This window comes from Pungitius pungitius, chromosome 6 (genome assembly GCF_949316345.1).
Source record: "Pungitius pungitius chromosome 6, fPunPun2.1, whole genome shotgun sequence".
Taxonomy (NCBI): Eukaryota; Metazoa; Chordata; class Actinopteri; order Perciformes; family Gasterosteidae; genus Pungitius; species Pungitius pungitius.
Genome location: NC_084905.1, coordinates 3,585,874 through 3,604,948, shown reverse-complemented (window position 1 = coordinate 3,604,948; position 19,075 = coordinate 3,585,874). Strand labels below are relative to the sequence as shown.

At 44.7% G+C, this 19,075-nt stretch overlaps 1 protein-coding gene across 1 annotated transcript; it reads right to left on the bottom strand.

Annotated features, from left to right (window-relative positions):
- Nucleotide 1: 1 nt before the first annotated feature.
- On the bottom strand, nucleotides 2–16,737 carry LOC119195548 (protein arginine N-methyltransferase 8-B). Its single transcript, XM_037450547.2, has 10 exons — nucleotides 15,921–16,737; nucleotides 12,494–12,739; nucleotides 10,964–11,119; nucleotides 6,996–7,059; nucleotides 5,910–6,052; nucleotides 4,982–5,069; nucleotides 3,824–3,939; nucleotides 1,883–2,033; nucleotides 273–394; nucleotides 2–95 (listed from the first exon to the last, which is right to left on the bottom strand). The coding sequence occupies exons 1-10, from the start codon at nucleotides 15,987–15,989 to the stop codon at nucleotides 12–14; spliced, it is 1,239 nt and encodes a 412-aa protein (XP_037306444.2). The 5' UTR covers nucleotides 15,990–16,737; the 3' UTR covers nucleotides 2–11.
- Nucleotides 16,738–19,075: the final 2,338 nt, after the last annotated feature.

The following is a 19,075-nucleotide window of genomic DNA, read 5'->3' as shown; positions in this document are numbered from 1 at the left end:
GCCGGTCGAACTTAGCGCATCCTGTAGTCGTGGGATATGGCCGCTTCACACAGCTGCCCTTTGAAATCCAGCTCGAAAGTGAAGTCCAGGTCGCGCTGCAGGTCAAAGAGGGGGAGAAAAAAACGTTTGTGACAGAAATGCAGAAGGAGGTGAAACCATGTGCCATGTGCCGGCTGTGGTTGGTCTGCAGCTGTGGGCTACACGGACACGAGCTGTATCAGTTGTGATGTCACACACCACGCATTGGGAACATCAGACTGAACCGTACGCACAATGTTCTTCTCATTGGGCTTCATGTCGATGCTGCCAACGATCTCCTCGCCTCTCCGCACCGTCAAATAGTCCTCCAGGTAAAACACCGTCTGCTTCCAGTGGGTGTATTGAGCATCTGGTGCTGGGACACACACACACACTTTTAAAATGTACATCAGTCATTTTGATATTCTTTTAACATGTGTAATAAAGCAGGCTTTATAGACAATTTCAAACTATTGCTGTTTATTGATCCAAACATGTCCGTTATTCCCACAGACTAAAGAGTGCGGCCAAGATGTGACGTGAATGAACAGAAGCTCGAGGCATCGAAGCGAGTCAGCCTGTGAAGCAACGGCGCACAAAAAGATCCGCTTGTGTTCAAGGGTTCACGAGTGGAAGTAAAAGGCCCCGAAATGCATGACTGCCTTCTTGACCTCCCCACGTCTGCTTGGGTCAATCTTCTTTCATCACTTTGTATCTATTGTGCCACCTTATTTGCACTGATCTTTCTCTCTCTTTCTCTTTGTGTGTGTGTGTGTGTGTCCAACACCCAAGCCCCAAAATAAGTGTAAGCATTTCCCGGTGCCTTGAACATTACTGATTGCTTTACAGAGACCTCAGGAGTTCAATGGCCTCTTAAATTGAATTTCTACCAGCTTGGTAGCATTGCCTTTAAAGACGAGCAGCCTCTGCGTCCATAGCTGGGAGGACTGGACAATCACCATGGCTGCTGCACAGGCTGGGCTCTCAGTTTGTTGGGCACAGATCGAAAGGGACACCGGCGACCTGCGATTCTAATGTAAATTCAGTAGATGGGATCTCTAGTGACCAGCATGCGTTGCAATCTGTGTGCCGTCTTTGTGTGTCTGATGTGATGTGTGATGTCTGCGATGTGTTGCATAGGGAATCGATTGCATGTTAGGCTCCCTGTGTGTAGGTTTGGATCTGTATCTTAAAGTTTTGGGCAGAACAGGACTCCTCAGGGCTGACATTGGAAAACTTTCTTGATAGACATGTAGAAAATCAATAGAAGCGAACTAGGTAGGGCGAAGAGGTGAAAAAATGATTAAATATAGTTCCTTATCAAAAAAGACGCAATCTCCTTATGATGCCATAATTTAATAAATAAAGGATGATCAGCACCAGAGGGCCCAAAAATACATTATTCAAACCAACCTTTTGAGTGCTGTGTTCTGCTTTACATATCATTTCAAAGCACAACATTTAACACTACCACTAGAGGTCAGTCACACATAGATCTCGACACGACTTCCTTCTGGTTCAGTTTGAATCATGTCAACCAGCCTCACCTGAGTTGCTCTAATGTAAAGTGACATTGACACTCAACACGGACCATATTAGACCTTCTTGCTCCTCTTTGCATTCAATCAACATTTTAAAAAGGTCTGGAGAACCCGTCCAACTGATGGTCTCGATTTCATCAGTCTACCTATCAACAATGTCAGACACAAGTAACGTGAAGTATCCGCTCTGCTGTGTCAGAATAGAGAGATACTGAACCCGACCTCTTGGTGGCGCTATGCTGTTGCAGTCAGGGCTGATAATAGCACGCACAGGCATAGATCCCTCCATTGTAAAGTAAGAGAGAGTGTGTGAGGCATTTTACCGGTGGAGAAACCAGTCTTCTTGTGACACTTGGTGAACTCAATGTTAAAGTAGGTGACCAGAGCATGGACGTAGTCATTCCTCTGGATCTGCAGGCAGAATGCTGAGGTAAAAGACAGGTCTTCAGTCTTCACTGTGTAGATGTCCACCTCCTGCAGGAGTAAATTAATGGATTATTCTCAAATATCAGGATCAGGAGAACAAAACTGACCCCTTAAACCACCTGCCAAGCCAGTGCCAAGCTAGATTTCCTCCCGGGCTTAAAGTCGTTGCAATAAACAATGTCAACCTGCTGCTTCCGGAAGCTGGATTTATACGGGTGCAAACATATGAGTGATATTGTGTTTGTCATTAACTCTCTTAAAACCAGACCCATTCTCTATTCAAACACCCAACTAACAAGCATGCAGTCATACAATCAACAAGTCAGACAACCCCAACCCTGAGCGATACAGCACAGCTCACACAAATAGGAATCAGACTCCAGTGGGACAGCCCTAAGATCCTATCGAAAATTAGGAATGGGGCCAGTGGTGCTTCTAGGTAAGACAAGCACAGGGGGTTGTCAGGGAGCTCTAACTTTGTGCATGGCGAGAATCTCTAAATGTCCCCTGAGTCCAGTGACCTTAAACAAGGTATCCGCTAACCCATCGTCCTCAGAGAAGAACACGTTGTTCCAGATCCTTTTGGGTGGACGGCACTGAGCCAGCGTTTCATGTAGCTCTAAACACTGAGAAGCAGAGGGGAGCGCAGCCCACGTGAAGACACAGAGTACCCTTCGGGGTACACTGGTAGGCAGAGGTGTGATCACCATGTTTCATCCCGCCGTAGGCTGCATTAGACTTTTACTGCGAGCTTGGGTTTCGGAATGAGCCTTCTGTTTGCTGGCATTAAAAACAATGCGATATTAATGTCGGATTCCTTTAGAAAAGAACCACTCCCAGGAAGATGTGTATCAGATATTTACTCTGGACACGCAGTAAAAGCTTCTCAAAGGTAAGACAGCATCGTAATGCACAACAGAGGTCCTATGTGTGCTACTCCTCAGCTAGACCACTTTAATGAGGTCAGTGAGTAATCCATTCAAAGGCAATAAAGCTTGTCAGCGGGGTATCATTATGGTGAGGCTTCCTTTATTCAAGACAATCATTATTCCCATCAGCCTCATAGGGATTCGGTATTCAACTCTGAATATAATTGATTGAATTTGTGTAAAAACCCGTATTTAGAATGAAAGGCCGTCTTATATTGAAGGAAAAAAATAAGAGTTTGACAATCTGAAACATGGAGAAAATAACCCGATGTCAAGGTGTGATCACAAAGCAATTTTCACTGAGACAAAGGTGAGAGCGGGCAGATCCGTCCAATCTATTCCAGCGAAGAAGATGTCACTGGGACAAGGAGCACAATTAGGAAGAGGAGACGGGCTGCCGTTGACATGCGTGGCACAGCAGCCTTATCAGCAGAGCAACAGCCAAACATCAAGTTGCACTCCAACCAGCCGCAGCATGCCACACAGTGGGTTTAGCAATTAAGCCTTGATACCTAATCCCTTAATTACATAGTTAATGTGTGTGACTTACGCCACTGCAATCATGCTGGCAACGCTGCATTACAGTTTATAATAACCATCCTACTCAGCAATGTCTATGGCTAAACTTCTGAATATTCAATTCTATTTGAACACAATATAATATATTCACTGTTTATTATAAGGTGAGCTTGATTACTTCCAGTACAGATTCTGAGATAACTGAGGTCCACCAGCATTGGGGATTGGTGGTAACGCCGTGTTGTACCGTGAATATCTGCGTAACAATCAGTAATGTAAATCTGGGAAAACAATCACCACAGCAAAGCCGACTCATTGGTTCTGCAGCCAGTGGGTTGGGGTCTTGTGATGAATCCATTATCTGCCATTAGTCAAAATTTTTTTACCAACCTTGATGAGGCAGGAGTTTGTCACAACCTGCTTGGCATTCACCACGTCCACCAGCGGCTCCTTCATGGCCACATTGCGGATACAGGTCATGTCAAAGCCGTACACGTTCTCCCACCCTGGGAAAATACACCATGAGTTACTCTTGTTATTCTTTGTGGCTGTTTTGGAACAGTTTATCCAGTTCTCTATGAGTTGGTTTGGTGTTGTAAAGCAGCAGTAGTCATGGTCATACAGCTTCTCAGAGAAATTGGATATACGATCCCCAGACCCCCATTTTGACGAATGAAAATCACAAAGTGTTCAAGGATTGATTTGTAAACATGAGCCACCTTTGCCTTGAATATCCTTGCAGCTTTGGGCGAATCCTCCCATGCATTATGCATTATCAGGATAATGTGTGAGGAAACGTCTCTATTATGAGCCAAAAGTAGATAACTGTGCGGGAGAGCACAAGGACGCTTGTGATAATGAACTGGTCACAAACCCCAGGGAATTGTTTTGTACTCTATTTGAAAATGAAGAACGAGAGCAGTTCTCAGCCCAGAGTGGCAGGATTGCTCTTTGGCATAGAGGAGTGCTTCTGATGGCCGTTTCCATATCAGTCTAAAGGTCATCTTTGCACGCTGAAGGAAATGTGTTTGGTCAATATATACCACTCATCTCATTGCGTCTTGAACTTCTATTACAGGGTAATGGAATGCAGACTCCAGGGGAGAGCGTTGCACAGCAGTGAGACAAATGCAATGTGACTCTCCCACGGTGCCGTGTGGGCTTCATGGTTTCCCAGGCGTATGGAGAAGTGCTAGTTGGAGGCCCGTTGGCTATTGTTCTGTTCGCGAGTCTGTTGTGATCTTGGTTGTGCGCTGCCTTAACACTGACTCCAGCAGAAAAATATCACCCCCCCCCCCCCCCCCCCCGGAAATTCTAAGTCATTTGCAGAGCGAAAGAGGTTGTGAGTATACGACTGCACTCGTGTGAGTACAATGCCCAGGTGTGGACGGTGTTCTACAGCTGCGGATCACCTGCGATGCAAAGACACAATCCTGGTTACAGCCTCCCAGGAGCAACGCAGAGGACACGAGGGACAGGCACACGTCTGTGTCATTCCAGGTAACACACACGTACAGCCTCCGCCACACGCGCACACACTGAACTCACAATGTATTTTGAAGTCTTTGTACTGCCGGTCCTCAATGGCCACCACGTACAGAGAGGCCCGATCGGGAAACATTAATCCACCAGGTTTCTGTTTGACAAACGGGGGGCAGAGAAATAACTGTGCAATTAATCCCCAACGCATTAGAAAAGGTCGACATTACAGCAGCGGTGACATTTTAATTCCTCGAGCCAAGTCCAACCTTAAATTATTGAGACGTTATTTTTTTCCTCTGAGCGCGGAGCTGTTTATGAGGTACAAGACTATTGTTGTTATATTCAATTACAACAGATAATTAACAACAATTTAACAGCCCTGCAGACATCAAAGGCTTCTTATTAATATAATACGTTTTGCACCCTTGCTTGTATTCATTCTGTTGATGTCATAATGCTCTCTGCATCGTATGAGTGGATTACATTTAAAGGTGCTGAATACAAGATCGGATTCTATTGAGTCTCAGCCGCTGCCACCAACATTGCGGAGGCTGCGTCGGCAGAGGCCCCTTCGGTCAGGACGGACGTGTATGAGCGCAGTGCAGAGCGGCGGCTCTCAGCTCACGTGCGCTTACATGAACTAACATGCACTAAAAGCCTGTGCGGCCCGACACATACGCGGAGGAGGAGCGACTTCATTCTCTGCTCAGGCAGACACCACTCTGTATTCATACAGCCAATTGCTCCTGTATTAATTCGCTCAATCCTGTACAATGCTAAAAGGTATATAACTAAATGTTCTGTTTTCCATGTTAGGATAATTAAATGTTACTTTATGAAGCGTTCAAATACTGTTTTATTCTGATAGCTGTGCATTTGTTATCATATTGTCCGTTCATTTCTTTAAACAATATTCTAGTAATATGATTTGCTGCAACTATTATTATTATTTTTATAATTTGGCTATACACACATAAAGAAACACACATCCTACCAGCCACTTGTCTCTGGCAAAGATGACGGTGTTCAGCATGGATTCATAGAAGAGGCAGTAGCCCATCCATTCAGATATTATGATGTCCACCTTGTCAACAGGGAGCTCCACCTCCTCCACCTTGCCCTTGAAGATGGTGATCACTGCAACAGACAAGATATCTTTTGGGTCCCAATCAATACTTTTTGGTGCACAAAAAAAGTGTCTGCCTCACGCAGCCTCAGCATCCCTACCCCTTGATCCTACAGCACGATGGAGTCCGATCTCCAAAGACTTGGCAGAATATACATGTATGCATGTTTAATAATGTATTGTTCAATTAAAATGAAGTCTCGCCTGAAATGTAGGGCAAGTTGAAAGCAGCTTTAGGTCTCAAGTCAATACATCAATTATGTATACACAGTAGGTGACACTATTGTGTCACTGCGTGCAAGGAATGAACTGCTGTGTGAGACAGAAAGAAATAGAGTATTTGCTGTCATGGTGCTGTTATGGGAATCAACCCGGCTGAGGTTTACGGTGGAGCCGTGGAGGATTGCTCTCCCACAGATTAGCTGACTATAGGCTATTATTGAACACACTCCCTGCTGATCCAATGTGTCATACGCAGAATGACATGCAAACGTGCTGCTGATCCATATCTTCCTACTTGAAACCCAGCGAGGGAACCCGAGAGCAAACCTCCCCTGCCAATTTACTTGTGCTTACTTGGTATTCATAGGCTTATAGACAGAACATTGGCTGGCAGGTTGTTTTATGAAGTTATCTTTTGCACAGTCAGTAGCTTCGGAGTCAATTTTTTCAGAGGTTACAGAGAAATTCTGATTTAAAACATATGCTTTGAAGTTCCATAAATTGGCAGCCTGTTTGTGTGAATGAATACGAATAAGCTGGCCCGATGCCCCTTAATGATGAACACAAAATCCTCTTCTCCTTATCCTCATGCGTATCTGCCAGCCTTCCCTCTCTGCTGCTCATTCACTATGTCTGTCACGATTGTAACCTAGTCTGTTGCTTCCTTCACTGCAGATAAACTGCAGTATCATCAGAATGGAGGAGGGGAGAGAGGGGGGGGGGTGCTCTTACCACTGTCAAGGTGATTGGACTTGATGATCCTCTCTGAGTACTCTGATATACTGGAACATTCAATCTGGCAGAAGGATTAAGAGAAGAATGATTAAATGACAATTGAAAGGACTGATGCTTTGAGGAAATGTCTCCATTGAGTACAATTGCATTAATGTGGATCTAAGACTTTAAATGTGAGGATTATCGATGATGACTGGAAGGCCTCAATCCGCATAAATCTGCTAAATCACCTACATCAGGCTCAGTTTGAATGGGACACCCAAGGAGCATCCAGAGCACCTTCCATCACTACCATTACACACCGCTTTGCATTGTTTGAATCCTCAAATTCCATCTTTATTCAAATGTTTTGTTACATTAGAAATTTGGAAGGGCGAGTTGTGGTTCTAAAAGGTAGACATAGAAATAAAAGTGTTCAGCCAAGTACAAATACTAATACAGCAATGTAAAGGGACGCCATTACTAGTACATGTCTTATCTATATAGCCATGATATAATGCACAGAAGTGTTAGCAGCACAATGCACTAAAGTGTTCTTTGGAAAGGAAACAAGTTTTGCCTCATCAAATAGTTTTCTTGCTTTTAGTCAGAATGTTGTTTTACTGATGGGAACTAATTGATTAAGGTCATGAGAGGCTGCAAGTCTAAAAGATTGGAAACCAATATTTATACAGTGGTGGGAATGTACTTTCCACCAATGCTCAAGATAATGTTTTAATATATCACCAAGAGGATTTATATTTTTTCTTCTTAGAAGGTCACTGGAAGAGGGATTTATCCTGGGATTTATCACAATTAACTCCAACTACTTGTTCCAAAGTGTGGTAAACAGGCTCATCTTTGTGTGTAGCCTCTGTGCGGCATCCATTGCCGCCCTGAATGCAACAGAGCCTCCTCACAGCCAGAATGGCCTGGGATCCAAACCACTCCGTGCCTGCGCCAGCCTCTCCTGGGGGGGGGGGGGGGGGGGGGTTAGGGCTAGTTGACGACTCTACTTTGCCTGTGTGAATGTGTGAGTGAAGCCCCCCCCCCCCCCCAGAATAAGCGGTTTACAAGAAAACTGATTCTCTGATTCAGTTTCACAATATAACCCCTGCAGCAGAGGCTAACAAAGGGGGGTTTATCGTCATTGTGCACCGAGGTCAATTTCGCTTTGCAACGGATGGCTGAGACAAAAAAATAAGAAGGGATAGAATTTGCAAGGTGACCTGTGACAAGTGAAGATCAGTCACTACTCGGCTGCAACCAGTCATTTAGCTCCAGTTCCACTTCTAGTTTTATTAGTCTTTTGACATTTTAAATTCTTTTAAATCATCCTCTAGACCTTTGCCTTTTTTTGTCCCCTCGTTCTCCTGGGAGATCACCCGTTTCCTATGTGCCTTCGCTGTTTTATTTTTTTCTGTCATCAGATACAGTTTGTACTTCCTTCACCCACTAATGCAGGACTCATGGCTGATTCATTGAGGTGCCAGCCACAATAGAGATGTAACATAATAGAGCCTCCTTCATTCATCAGAATAAACCCTCCAAACTTCTAGCAAGCAACCCCCCAAACAACATGAGGACATAAATCAGGAGGAGGCATTTGTCAATACTGCTCTCTTTCAGCATCGGGGGGAGTCTGAGCGTATAGATTTCCAGCGTGTGCGCCCTTCTCCACCTCCCCAGGGACTGGGATTTGTAAGTGTTGTGCAAACTTACTCCTGCTGCAGGAGATCCATCTGTCTGTAATGAAGCAGGCAACTCCCGAAATGAACTCTTGGTGCTATGAATTGTAAAAAAAAAAAACAGGAGAAATGGCCAACCCACGCTGGGAACAGGCTGAAAAAGCCCTCAGCTGTTCCACCAGACTCCCATAAAGAACTGAGTTGCTGTTTTTAGAAGCAGGGAAATAGTTACGCACCAAAGATGGAGAAATGTATATAACGTTATGGATACACGTGTTTTTCTTGTTGTTATAGTATAACGCATTTTCGGCTTGGCTGAGGTCTTCCGTTTCACCCCCGATCAAGCGCTCCGGGTGCTTGAGCTGGACACCGGACCGGCCTCAAGACCAGGGCGGCCCCCGGGCTGGGAGGTCTACTGGTTCTGTGTCTCAACTGCTCACACACGACACCATTCGGCTGCCCATTAGACCCTTATAAAACCCTATTAAAACCCTAACCCGCACAAACCAAGGGGAAGGGTAGAGGGTAGGGCACAGCCATGTGTCCGTCAAAGTCGCGCTCCGGCCGTGTCTGCAGTCAACGCACCTTCTTGCGCGTTGCCTCTTGCACGTCTCACTGGTGTCGGGAGGAGTCTTTGTCAATGTGGCGCTGCCACTACAGTCCCTGACTCTGGAAACGGTTGCGAATGGGAGGTTCTGTCTCCGCTGAGGTGTCATGCACTGCTCCCCTCGGGCGGATCTCCTGAGGCTCTTACCGTGAGACGGAAATGAGTGGAGCCACACACACATTTCAGTTTATTTATAGACAGTATTTTATTTGGGTTTTGGTTTAACTTTTTCAGTTGTATTAGAAGGGGAAGCTGTTTTAATCAAATGAACAAGCTTTGACATACTATTGACTCATCAACTAGATAACTATTAGCAAATTTCAAATTGATTAATGTCACGTAGAGGAGAAGCGTTTGTTGTATTAAACTCAACAGATTCTGACAAAAATCTTATGGTCAAATAAATTAGAAAAGTGTGTCTAATGGAACGTGGCTAAGCATACTAGAAATGTCACGTCACATTCTTATTTGCATAAAGGTCGTAGTTCTTGAATCTAAACTATTCTCTCTCTAACTGGCTTCATCATTTCACATCCTTTTTTTTAAAGGCAGATATCACTTCATCAATATTCATTTAAATCTTTTTTAGTCTTTTTAGTTTTCAATTGCAATGCAAAGAGCATTCACCTAATCTACTTTTTCACTCATGCGTGAGACGCATCATTCATTGAATCCTTGTGATCCGAGGCTGGATGAGACCTGTCGCTGTGCTGCAAATCCTAAACATATCGGGCTAAAAGCCCTTTTCCACCGTGGTTTTCTTTCAGCGTTGGGTGTTTGGACCCTGATACATCCGACCCTCTGCGATTACATGCTGTGCACGCTGGTGGTTTAATATCAGGTATTGTTAAGATAAATAATTCCTCTATTCACACATCATATACAGTATATACCTGTATATATATATATATATATATATATATATATATATTTAGTTTGAACATTATCAGGCAACAATTATTTTAATCAGATCTGGTTTAGAATTCAGCAAAAACAGGCCTCTTTCATGGGTACTCTGTCGAGCCAGTACCAAGGTCATACCTTTTCTTTTGTACGCAACAAGGTCCATATGATAGAAGGAATGTATCGTCGGCCCAGAGCCCAGTCCTTCCACATCTTTCACGCGGAGCTTCGCTAGCTTTAGGTATGATCAAGGTTTGGGCATTGGTGAGGAACTCAAACCTGAGAGCATCCAAGTCATAGGTGAACTAAATCCCCCAAATATTAGCCCCATGTCTGTTGAAAACGCTATTCCAGATGGGCTGGAGTAAAGCCAGTGTGTGGTAAAGCATGAAGCATAACCAAGAGAGGAATAAAGCAACTGACTGAGAGCGCACCAGATGGAGGGGAAAACAAATAGGGAATACGCGTAAACACGTCACTTCAACCAGAAACTCACGACAAGTCTCTTGGCAATTCCAGTTGTGCCGTGACTACCAATTAAGTTCTGCCGCGGCACACGGTAACAGAAAGAGCTCTCCGATGGCTCTCGACCTCCCCGAGCGGCAACACACCTTCGTCACCTGCCGCTCAGACGAGATGCTCCTCCAGACATCATGAGCAGCGCGGCGTTAAATAATGGTTAATGAAGGTGCAGGAGGGCAAGTCGTACACACACACAGGACGTGCATGGAGTGTGAGCGGCTCGTCAGTGGCCGCACCCTGATGCTTCAAAGGGAGACACATCTTACCCCGTACACGTGCTTGGCCCCCGCTTTGGCCGCGAACATGGACAGAATGCCCGTCCCGCTGCCCACGTCCAGCACGATTTTGTCCTTGAAGGCGTGCTTGTTGTGGTACATGGAGTTCCTGTAGGTGAGCGTCCTCACTTCGTCCTTCAGCATCTCCTGGTTAACCAAATGACAGGTCATTTGAAGAGGATGTTGAAATTGAAAATGGGATTTGTTGAATTTGAAACAGTTTGCTGTGATCTGTGCAGGTGGAGCGGTGACAAATAGCACACGGCCTTCGCCTCATCTGACACTTTATTGCGTCCTCGTCGCGTGGCTCTACATTCAAATCCATGGTTGCAATTATCCCTCCAGACTCAGTCCATTGTCATTTCTTACCACGTGCATGCACGTTTCAGGAAGAAATGCATCTGGCCTACTACCTAACATTAAAGAGTCATTCAATATTTCATCTTCAACCATCCGGCATCAAGTCCAGACCTTAAGCAGAGCTAAGCTGTTGTTAAGGGAGGCATTTCTCCCAGAAAGGGTTCAGATCTCATGTCCTTTGATGGGATTGGTTGACTGTAACCCAAACCATGGTTCTAACCTTGTATGACATAAAGGATTTAGTTGTTGTTAGTTGTTTAGTTTAGTTTTTTTTATATGTTACATGGGATTATTAAGGAGCCCAATAAGAGGACTTTGAAATGATGAGGGCTAAGAAGAGTAAAAGGAAAAAAAGAAACAAACTGTTGCTTAAAACAACGACTCACTCAGGGGGGGGTTTCTCTTGCCTGATTTGACTTTTCAATTTTCAGTCCAAATGAATACGAAAAGCTTTTGACAAAATCCATGTGAAGACAATTTAGACTGAGCATCCTCAATTGAAATATGTATTAGAATCAAAATAGTGTAATTGGGAAACATATGAGTATGATTATTATGAATTATAGATACGGTCGAAAGTTGAAAGCAACTGTTAATAATATGATCATTTTACTCCTATTACTATGAGTCTCTATTTTTATAGATGTGGTTTTGCTGGTGCATTTTGCCCCTCCGAGCTGCAGGTCAACCGTGGACGTGGAACACTGTAAAACTGTAAAATACTGTATTACTGTAAAATATAAATCAGAATCTCTGTGTTGTGCTTTTTTTAAACTTTATTTCAGTCCGGCTCTAACTGTGACAGGGAAAAAATGAGTTGTTAGCATGCAAACGTTGTAATGTGCTGCAGCATAAATATATTATGAGTCCACATATTAGAGATTTATTCATGACTTTACAAGCAAGAATTTGCAAATGAATACCAAGCAGGGTTTACCATTGAATAATAGTTTTTTCTTGGAAGTACTTTTTTCTCAAATATTAAGTGCACAGCACCAGAGAGGCCGATGTCCTGATGCCTGAGATGGAAATACCATCAGGACTGTGCAAACTAAATATTTAGTTCCCGCCTTTGGGTCCATCAAATTTGCTCAATCATGCATATCTCATATCTGGCTAATTCACACAGAAACAAGAAAGGAGATTTAAAAAACCACGTACCTCATGTATACCAAAGTGGGCGTAGGAGTCAAAGTAGTAGTCTCGCGAGGTCATGTCCTCTGGGCTAAGGAACTTCGACGTCTTCCCCCGCCCGGGACAACTGGAAAGGCTGGCAGCATGAGGCGTGTGTGGAGGCAGAGGAGGCCGCGAGGCTTGCTGGATGGAAGGCACCGGCTTGGGCAACGAGGTGGGCTGTGCCGACCGGGACGGAATTATGCGGATCGGCCGAGGCTGTGGCTGTGGTTGCTAGAAAGAGAGGAATTGACAGGACGAACATGTGAGGACTCTGAGCGGATGCACGGCTGCAGCAGCGCCTTTGCATGACTTGTCTCGCCATCCATTTCCCTTCATCTTTCCGCCTGCTGTCATCCAGCTCAGCTCAACCGTTAAGTCAAGAGAATCTATCGACTCGTAGATTCCCTAATACCGAGGAGGAGTCTGCCGGCGTGCCGACAGAAGGCAGAGATGAGGAGAAAGCTCTGTTCTGCACAGACGGTACTCTCATAATGCCCTGATGGTCAACCTCTGAGGCCAGCTGGGAAGATGTAGGCGCGTCGTGTCAGAGTGCACGGGTTGGCGTGTGAAACAGAGAGAGGCAGATGAAGTGACGGCCTCCCATGATCTCAGCTTTGAGCCAGAGAGTAAAGGGTGAAGGATAAATAGTTGGCAAGGTAGATGAAACTGAATGATGCTCGGTGTGTGGAGAAGAAGCAAAATTGAAAGGATGGTGTCTCAGGAAAGCTAATAGTAAAGTAAAGCGTACGTTTTCACCTTGAACATCTTTCCTCGCACTTTGTGTACTTATTTTGAACACTGTTATTTTTTCTTCAGTTTGCATTCATTCAGTCTGATCTTTCCTGACACACACTACAGGTGCAACCTTTTTTCTGTTGTTAATTTTGCTTTCTAACGTAATCGGCTGGCATGTAACAGAATCAATACGGTGGATAACCTTAATAACGGATGAGGTCACACTGCAAAAGCGCTGTGTGCAACATGGATCTAGTGGACTTGAAGCAAGACATCCATCAGTGACATTGATTTTTCCTTGTTTGAGACAGTCAATCATGCTCCTCATACCTACTGTATATCTCTTCCGTTCAGATGGCCATCTTATATACCTTTGTCCTCTCGCTTCCTGTTGCGTCTAAATGCCAGGGACTGGGACACAGTTGCGCTAAAGCATATAAGGACGTTACCATGGGTTTGTGACTCGGGGGTTGTCAGTTTAGCCAGGATCGGAAGGATATATGTCACAGAGGTACCTTTCGAGCAAGGCCCCAACTGCTCAGTGGTGCTGATGGCCAGATCAGAATGATCAGTGCGTTCCTGGAAAAGAGAGCATTGCTGTGGACTCTCGTGCACTGTGAATGTGCAGAGCTCATTTCATCGCTACCAGTTAGCCTTCTGCTGCCATATACATGTTGAGTGCTAGTCTACTTACTACAGCTGCAACATCCAAACGCCATTTACTGAATAGATTATTTATTCGCTAATCAAATTATTCTAAATCTAACAGCAAATTTGCATTTGCACAACGTGTCATCAAGGACACTTAACTGTAACTGTTTGAAGATATGTTTTATTGAAGTATTATAATCTGAAATGACAAACTCTTGTTTTAATTTAGCCACTGCCCTGGAAGACATCTTCCAGTCACAATAGGCACACACTCCTAAATAATGCAGATGAAATCTTGGCGTGTTACAAAACAAATTAAAACAATTAAAAGACAAAACGCAGGATTTGTTCAAGAGCTGTCGCCAAGCCTTCCAAGGGTCAATACTTACAAGCCAGGGCCAAATAAGCGGTCATTAAGGGCATCGAGGTTAATAACCAATCAATAGAAACTTTCTGAAAGTTAAGATAAAACTATATTGCCTCTGGCCCTCATTTATGGAATAGATTTTGGGTGCAGTACAGTCAGAGGAGAACAGTGAGTGTAACTGAGACACAGTATATTTCAGATTGGTTCTCACCATGGAGGTGAGAATTGTTATTTGAGAAGGACATTCAATTGGCACTTATGTGTTTGTACTTGTTTGGCTGTTAAAGACGGTGTGTAGACCTGAAGTCAGTGATAACGCCAGTAAGGGGATATGTGTGAAATGCTCTATAGGAAATTGGTGTTTTAATGCATATCCCAAAAATAAAACTGACTCCCAGATAGATGACTTAAAGGCGATAATGACTTATAGCAGGAAGAGCTTTTGACTGTGATAGAGTCGAAGGAAATCCGCATCAATGTCAGGAAAGATAATCTGTTTATTCCTCTGCCATTACGGCACTTAGGTGCCTCTGAGACACATTCCAAAACAGAGGCGAGCAGAGCAAGGCAGAGATCCATCCATCCATAGTGTCCGCTTATCGCAATGTATCAGGTCTCTGCAGCCCTCACACATTGGTGCATCAACACAAAGTGTTGGCAGTTTATCCCCCCCCCCCTCCCCCTGGATAAAGTTGCTGTGAGCTAGCCTTTTTTGATGCATAATCATATAGCAACACAAGGCCGTCTCTAACTTCACAGGGTGATCTTTTGAACATTTTGTATCAGCACTGCTCCACTAGCAGTCACATTGGAAATCCAGATGTGGCATTACCCAGAAAGCATTGTGTCTCTGTCGTGTTATAGCTTAAAAACACTACATTGGATGCATCCGTCAAACATTGTAGATCACGTGATGTGTGGGAAAATACGTTATCATTTGTTTTTGAGGGGCCCCCAATGGTAGACATAAGCTATTCCCTGCATCCTTGGGATCCCTATCGAGGGCTTGCCAAGGCGACCAGGAAGCGAATAATGTAGACAGGTCACATCAAGGTCACATCAAGTCTTCGGGCTCATCCTACTTTTTCCACAGAAGCTGCTCCAAACATCTCAGGAGACGTCTCCGTCCGTTCCGCTGTGCGAGGTGCCGCAGTACCTTGGACAGCGCAAGTCCTGCCGCCCGCAGCAGCACACCCTTCCCCTCATCTTCACAGCACCGTTATTTTCAAGCGATTGCATTGTACATTTAGATGTCATTAGACACATGCAGGCATACGAGGGCGGGGGAGAAGACAGCTCTAACGTCCTGTCCACTGTCCTTTCTTAAATTAAAAGTAAAATCACACCGCGGATTACTCCAACCTTAATAAACGTGAGCAGTAAACCGGTGCATTATTATTGTGTCAATAAATAAAAAAAGTACGCGATGTTGGAAATTGTCACTCGGATGCGCGGCTCTGCGGAGATCTCCTGTTTTATTGGAACACCCTTGCGGGAAAGAAGCCGATAATGATCACTCAGACTGCCGTGTCTCTATCCAGACGAAATCCGGCATTTTGTCCGGGATGCAACTTCTACTTAAAGGCAAACCTGCTGCCAGAGCCCTCTCGTTTCTTTCTTTTGAAAAGCTTAAGGTGTCTCTCTCTCACACACACTCACCTCAATGCTCTCAGACTCCGCCATTTTTCTCCTGAGGAGCATGCAGCGGGACGAGTGTTTGATTCCCATAGGAGCCGGAAAGAAGAATGCGCTGGAACTTGATGGAAGTACGTGTATGCGCCTCGGCGATGTTCTCCTTAGTTCTTTGTCGTTCAACAGCGATTGTCATTCACGTCCCAAACTGCAGTGTTCTTTGGTGATTCTAACACAGCGACACGATGCAAAAGTGCACGAGGTCCCAAAAGAAATGCAGCCGCGGTTACCATCAAGTGTAGTGGATTCCATCATGCAAAAGTTTGAGATCCAGCGGTGTGCATTCCCGGACAGCATGAGAGAAAAAGGCACCATTCTGCATCAGAAATCCGGCTGATAAAAACGTGACATGCCGTCCTTATGACCCAGGGAGCGCAGACGTGCGCCTCGGAAGATTGCAGCACTAAAAGCAGCCGATTGTCATGAAAACACTGCTTTAGTCGCAGTTTGATTGATTCCTCTCCAGCTTTTCTAAAAATAGAACCGCGTCCGCTGCTGCCTCGCAGATTGCTACGTTGAGCCTATTTGCACGAAAATCGGATGCCCACGAATATCTTATTACAACGAGCAACTCATAATGAATGGCCCACTGATCTGTTTCATGCAAGGAATTCCTCTGCAATCCAGATGTTTGCTGTCCATCCTGGCCGAGTGCTGAACGCCGCCTGCCCAGAGAAAGTTGGAGTTTGGTTGACTCCCTGTTGAAGAGCTAGGACGCCCTGTACTCAGGTTACCCACATACTCCCGTCTCTCTCTCTCTCTCTCTCTCTCTCTCTCTCTCACACACACACACACACACACACACACACACACACACACACACACACACACACACACACGCAGGGAGGAAGTGACCACTTCTGTTTCACTGGCCGGAGGGGCAATGTCGGAGCAGGCTGTTGTTTGCGTGCTGGTTTAATGCTCCACCTGCACACACACACACACACACACACATTCTACACAATTTTCCTCAATGCGTTTCTTTCGTCTCTTAGCTGTAGACGCCTCTCTAATAAAAAATAACTTTTATTAAATTTTAAACTGCAATTGTTTTATAAACGACTGGGGTCCCATTCAGATACTGTTTCTTGAGGGTGAGCTAGTGTATTGGAAGCCTTCTGCTTTTTCACCGGTGTCTATTTGGAGGAGAGGCCATCCCTCACTGCCACACACACCGCTCAGCACTTGGTACATTATTCAGTAGAGAGGGCAGGCAGACTGTCTCGTGGCACCAGGAAGCTGCCCACATCCTACATTTGGTGCCCACACCATACAGACAAATCCCTGCCAAAAGAAAGGTGATGCTCATATACACCATCTGGCCTGCGCTGACGATGGGGGGGCGGGGGGGGGCATCAACTGATTCCTCTTTGCCTCGCATCACAATATTGCTCTTAGCAATCTAACTATTCTTTTATTACTGATGACTGATCCACCTATCATGATACCTTTAGTTTATTGTATATGATTTAAGGTACAGCATGCTTAGATTTGGTTATCAGCTAAAGTTGAGGATTGTGAGAATGTTATTAGTTATGTAGGTTGTTGTTCATTAACATAAATATTTCAGCGCAGAGACAATTGTTCGTGCAGTCGAGCAGATTGCAGATAAGATGGTCTTTGATCTTAGTCTAATTGCTGTAAGGTTGGCATCATTTTTCAGACAATGGCAGTGGAAGACTTGTATTTCTCACTTGGTCTTTGTTTATCCTCAGTCTAGCAGTGAGACGCACTGAAACCACATTAAATATCTCATTTTACCTCCCTCTGATGTGTATCTTCTGGTCTTTTGTCATCGCCCGGCTTATTATTGCCGCCAAAAAACGCCCATATACTTTTCTTCCGATGACAGAGACATGCTACGGATATAATAGTCCATTGTCCAGAGTAACCATGCTTTCTTCCTCCTCCCTGATGTAGTCAGGGAATGTGTTTTCACTCTGTGTGTGTATAGATAGCTCGACATTGGCAGCCTTGTGAAGCATAATTAAGAAGTACTGTCTCTTTCAGTCTCGGTTTACACACAGATACAAACTCCCAGAAGCACCAAACGGTTTGCACACTTTTTAAACTTCAACGTACAATGAGAGCTACAGAAGCGACTGTCAGATGCAGTCTAATGATGTGCTCACGGTTTATTAGTCAGTTTGGGCTGCTGTGCAAAGATTAGCACACTTGAATTTGCTGCTGCACTTATTCATTCAGTTCAAGTTCTATAAACATTCAAACTGTATATAATTCCCCCCCCTCACACTCTGCCCTGTGCCCTCGTTTGCCATTGGCTAAGCATTTGTTCTCTCCGTATCTACCTTGAGTTCACGGTGGGTCTGTGTTTAACGGAGTAAAAAAAATGTGTAAGACAGCAGAGATGTATTTTCGTAGCTGATTAAACACATGTTCATGTACATAGAATGCAGGAGCAGAAACATAAATGGTTCTGGACATGCAGAAAAGTTCAAATATAGACAATTTAGCGCCAATCTAACTGCTCATCAATGACACACTGAAATCAACCAGGAACTGTGCTGAACTACTTTACCACTGACTTGCTGTTTTGCTGTTAGTGAGCTACCGGGGTGTGAGAGAGCTGCAAAGTATGTGAGAAGAAAGGGGGCATTTATGTCTCTTTCTGTGACATCATTATTTAGGCTACAGTGAGTGAGCATGTCGCCTTCGTTTTGCCAACTTGATTTCAATCGGAAGAGGCTTCTGAACTTTTAACAATGATTTATTAAAACATGCATAAGTATTAAAAGTGCAAAGCTTGTTGGGGGCTTAGACTCCATCCAGCCGTAGGATGGACCAGGGGCCCGGATGCCGAGATGAGATCGAAATGACAACTGACAGCAACAGAGAGGAGAACGGTTAAACAGCACCGACGCGATTGGTTGACGGAAAGGGTGCCTCTGCCCCCAATCAGCTTACGGCATACCCCCCCCCGGGGCAGGTATTAGCTTCCCCAGGCTTCCTGACGGAATTCACGCCTGAGCTTCATTTCAAGGAACTCTGATTTACAGAGATACGTTTAACAGTCAGATTGTATCCAATCAAAAGACAACTGGTCTGTGGCCTCATTACATCCATTCACCACAGGGGGGTTTTCCACCATGAGTTCCAAAAAT

What these genes read in the sequence shown, in the direction of transcription:
- LOC119195548 (XM_037450547.2), bottom strand. Translation starts at nt 15,989, where the DNA reads ATGGGAATCAAACACTCGTCCCGCTGCATGCTCCTCAGGAGAAAAATG. An exon ending in TTGCCAGAGACAAGTGGCTG is followed by an intron (nt 5,070 to 5,909) that starts GTAGGATGTGTG and finishes TTTGTCAAACAG; the next exon opens with AAACCTGGTGGATTAATGTT. An exon ending in CAAACTCCTGCCTCATCAAG is followed by an intron (nt 2,034 to 3,823) that starts GTTGGTAAAAAA and finishes TTACTCCTGCAG; the next exon opens with GAGGTGGACATCTACACAGT.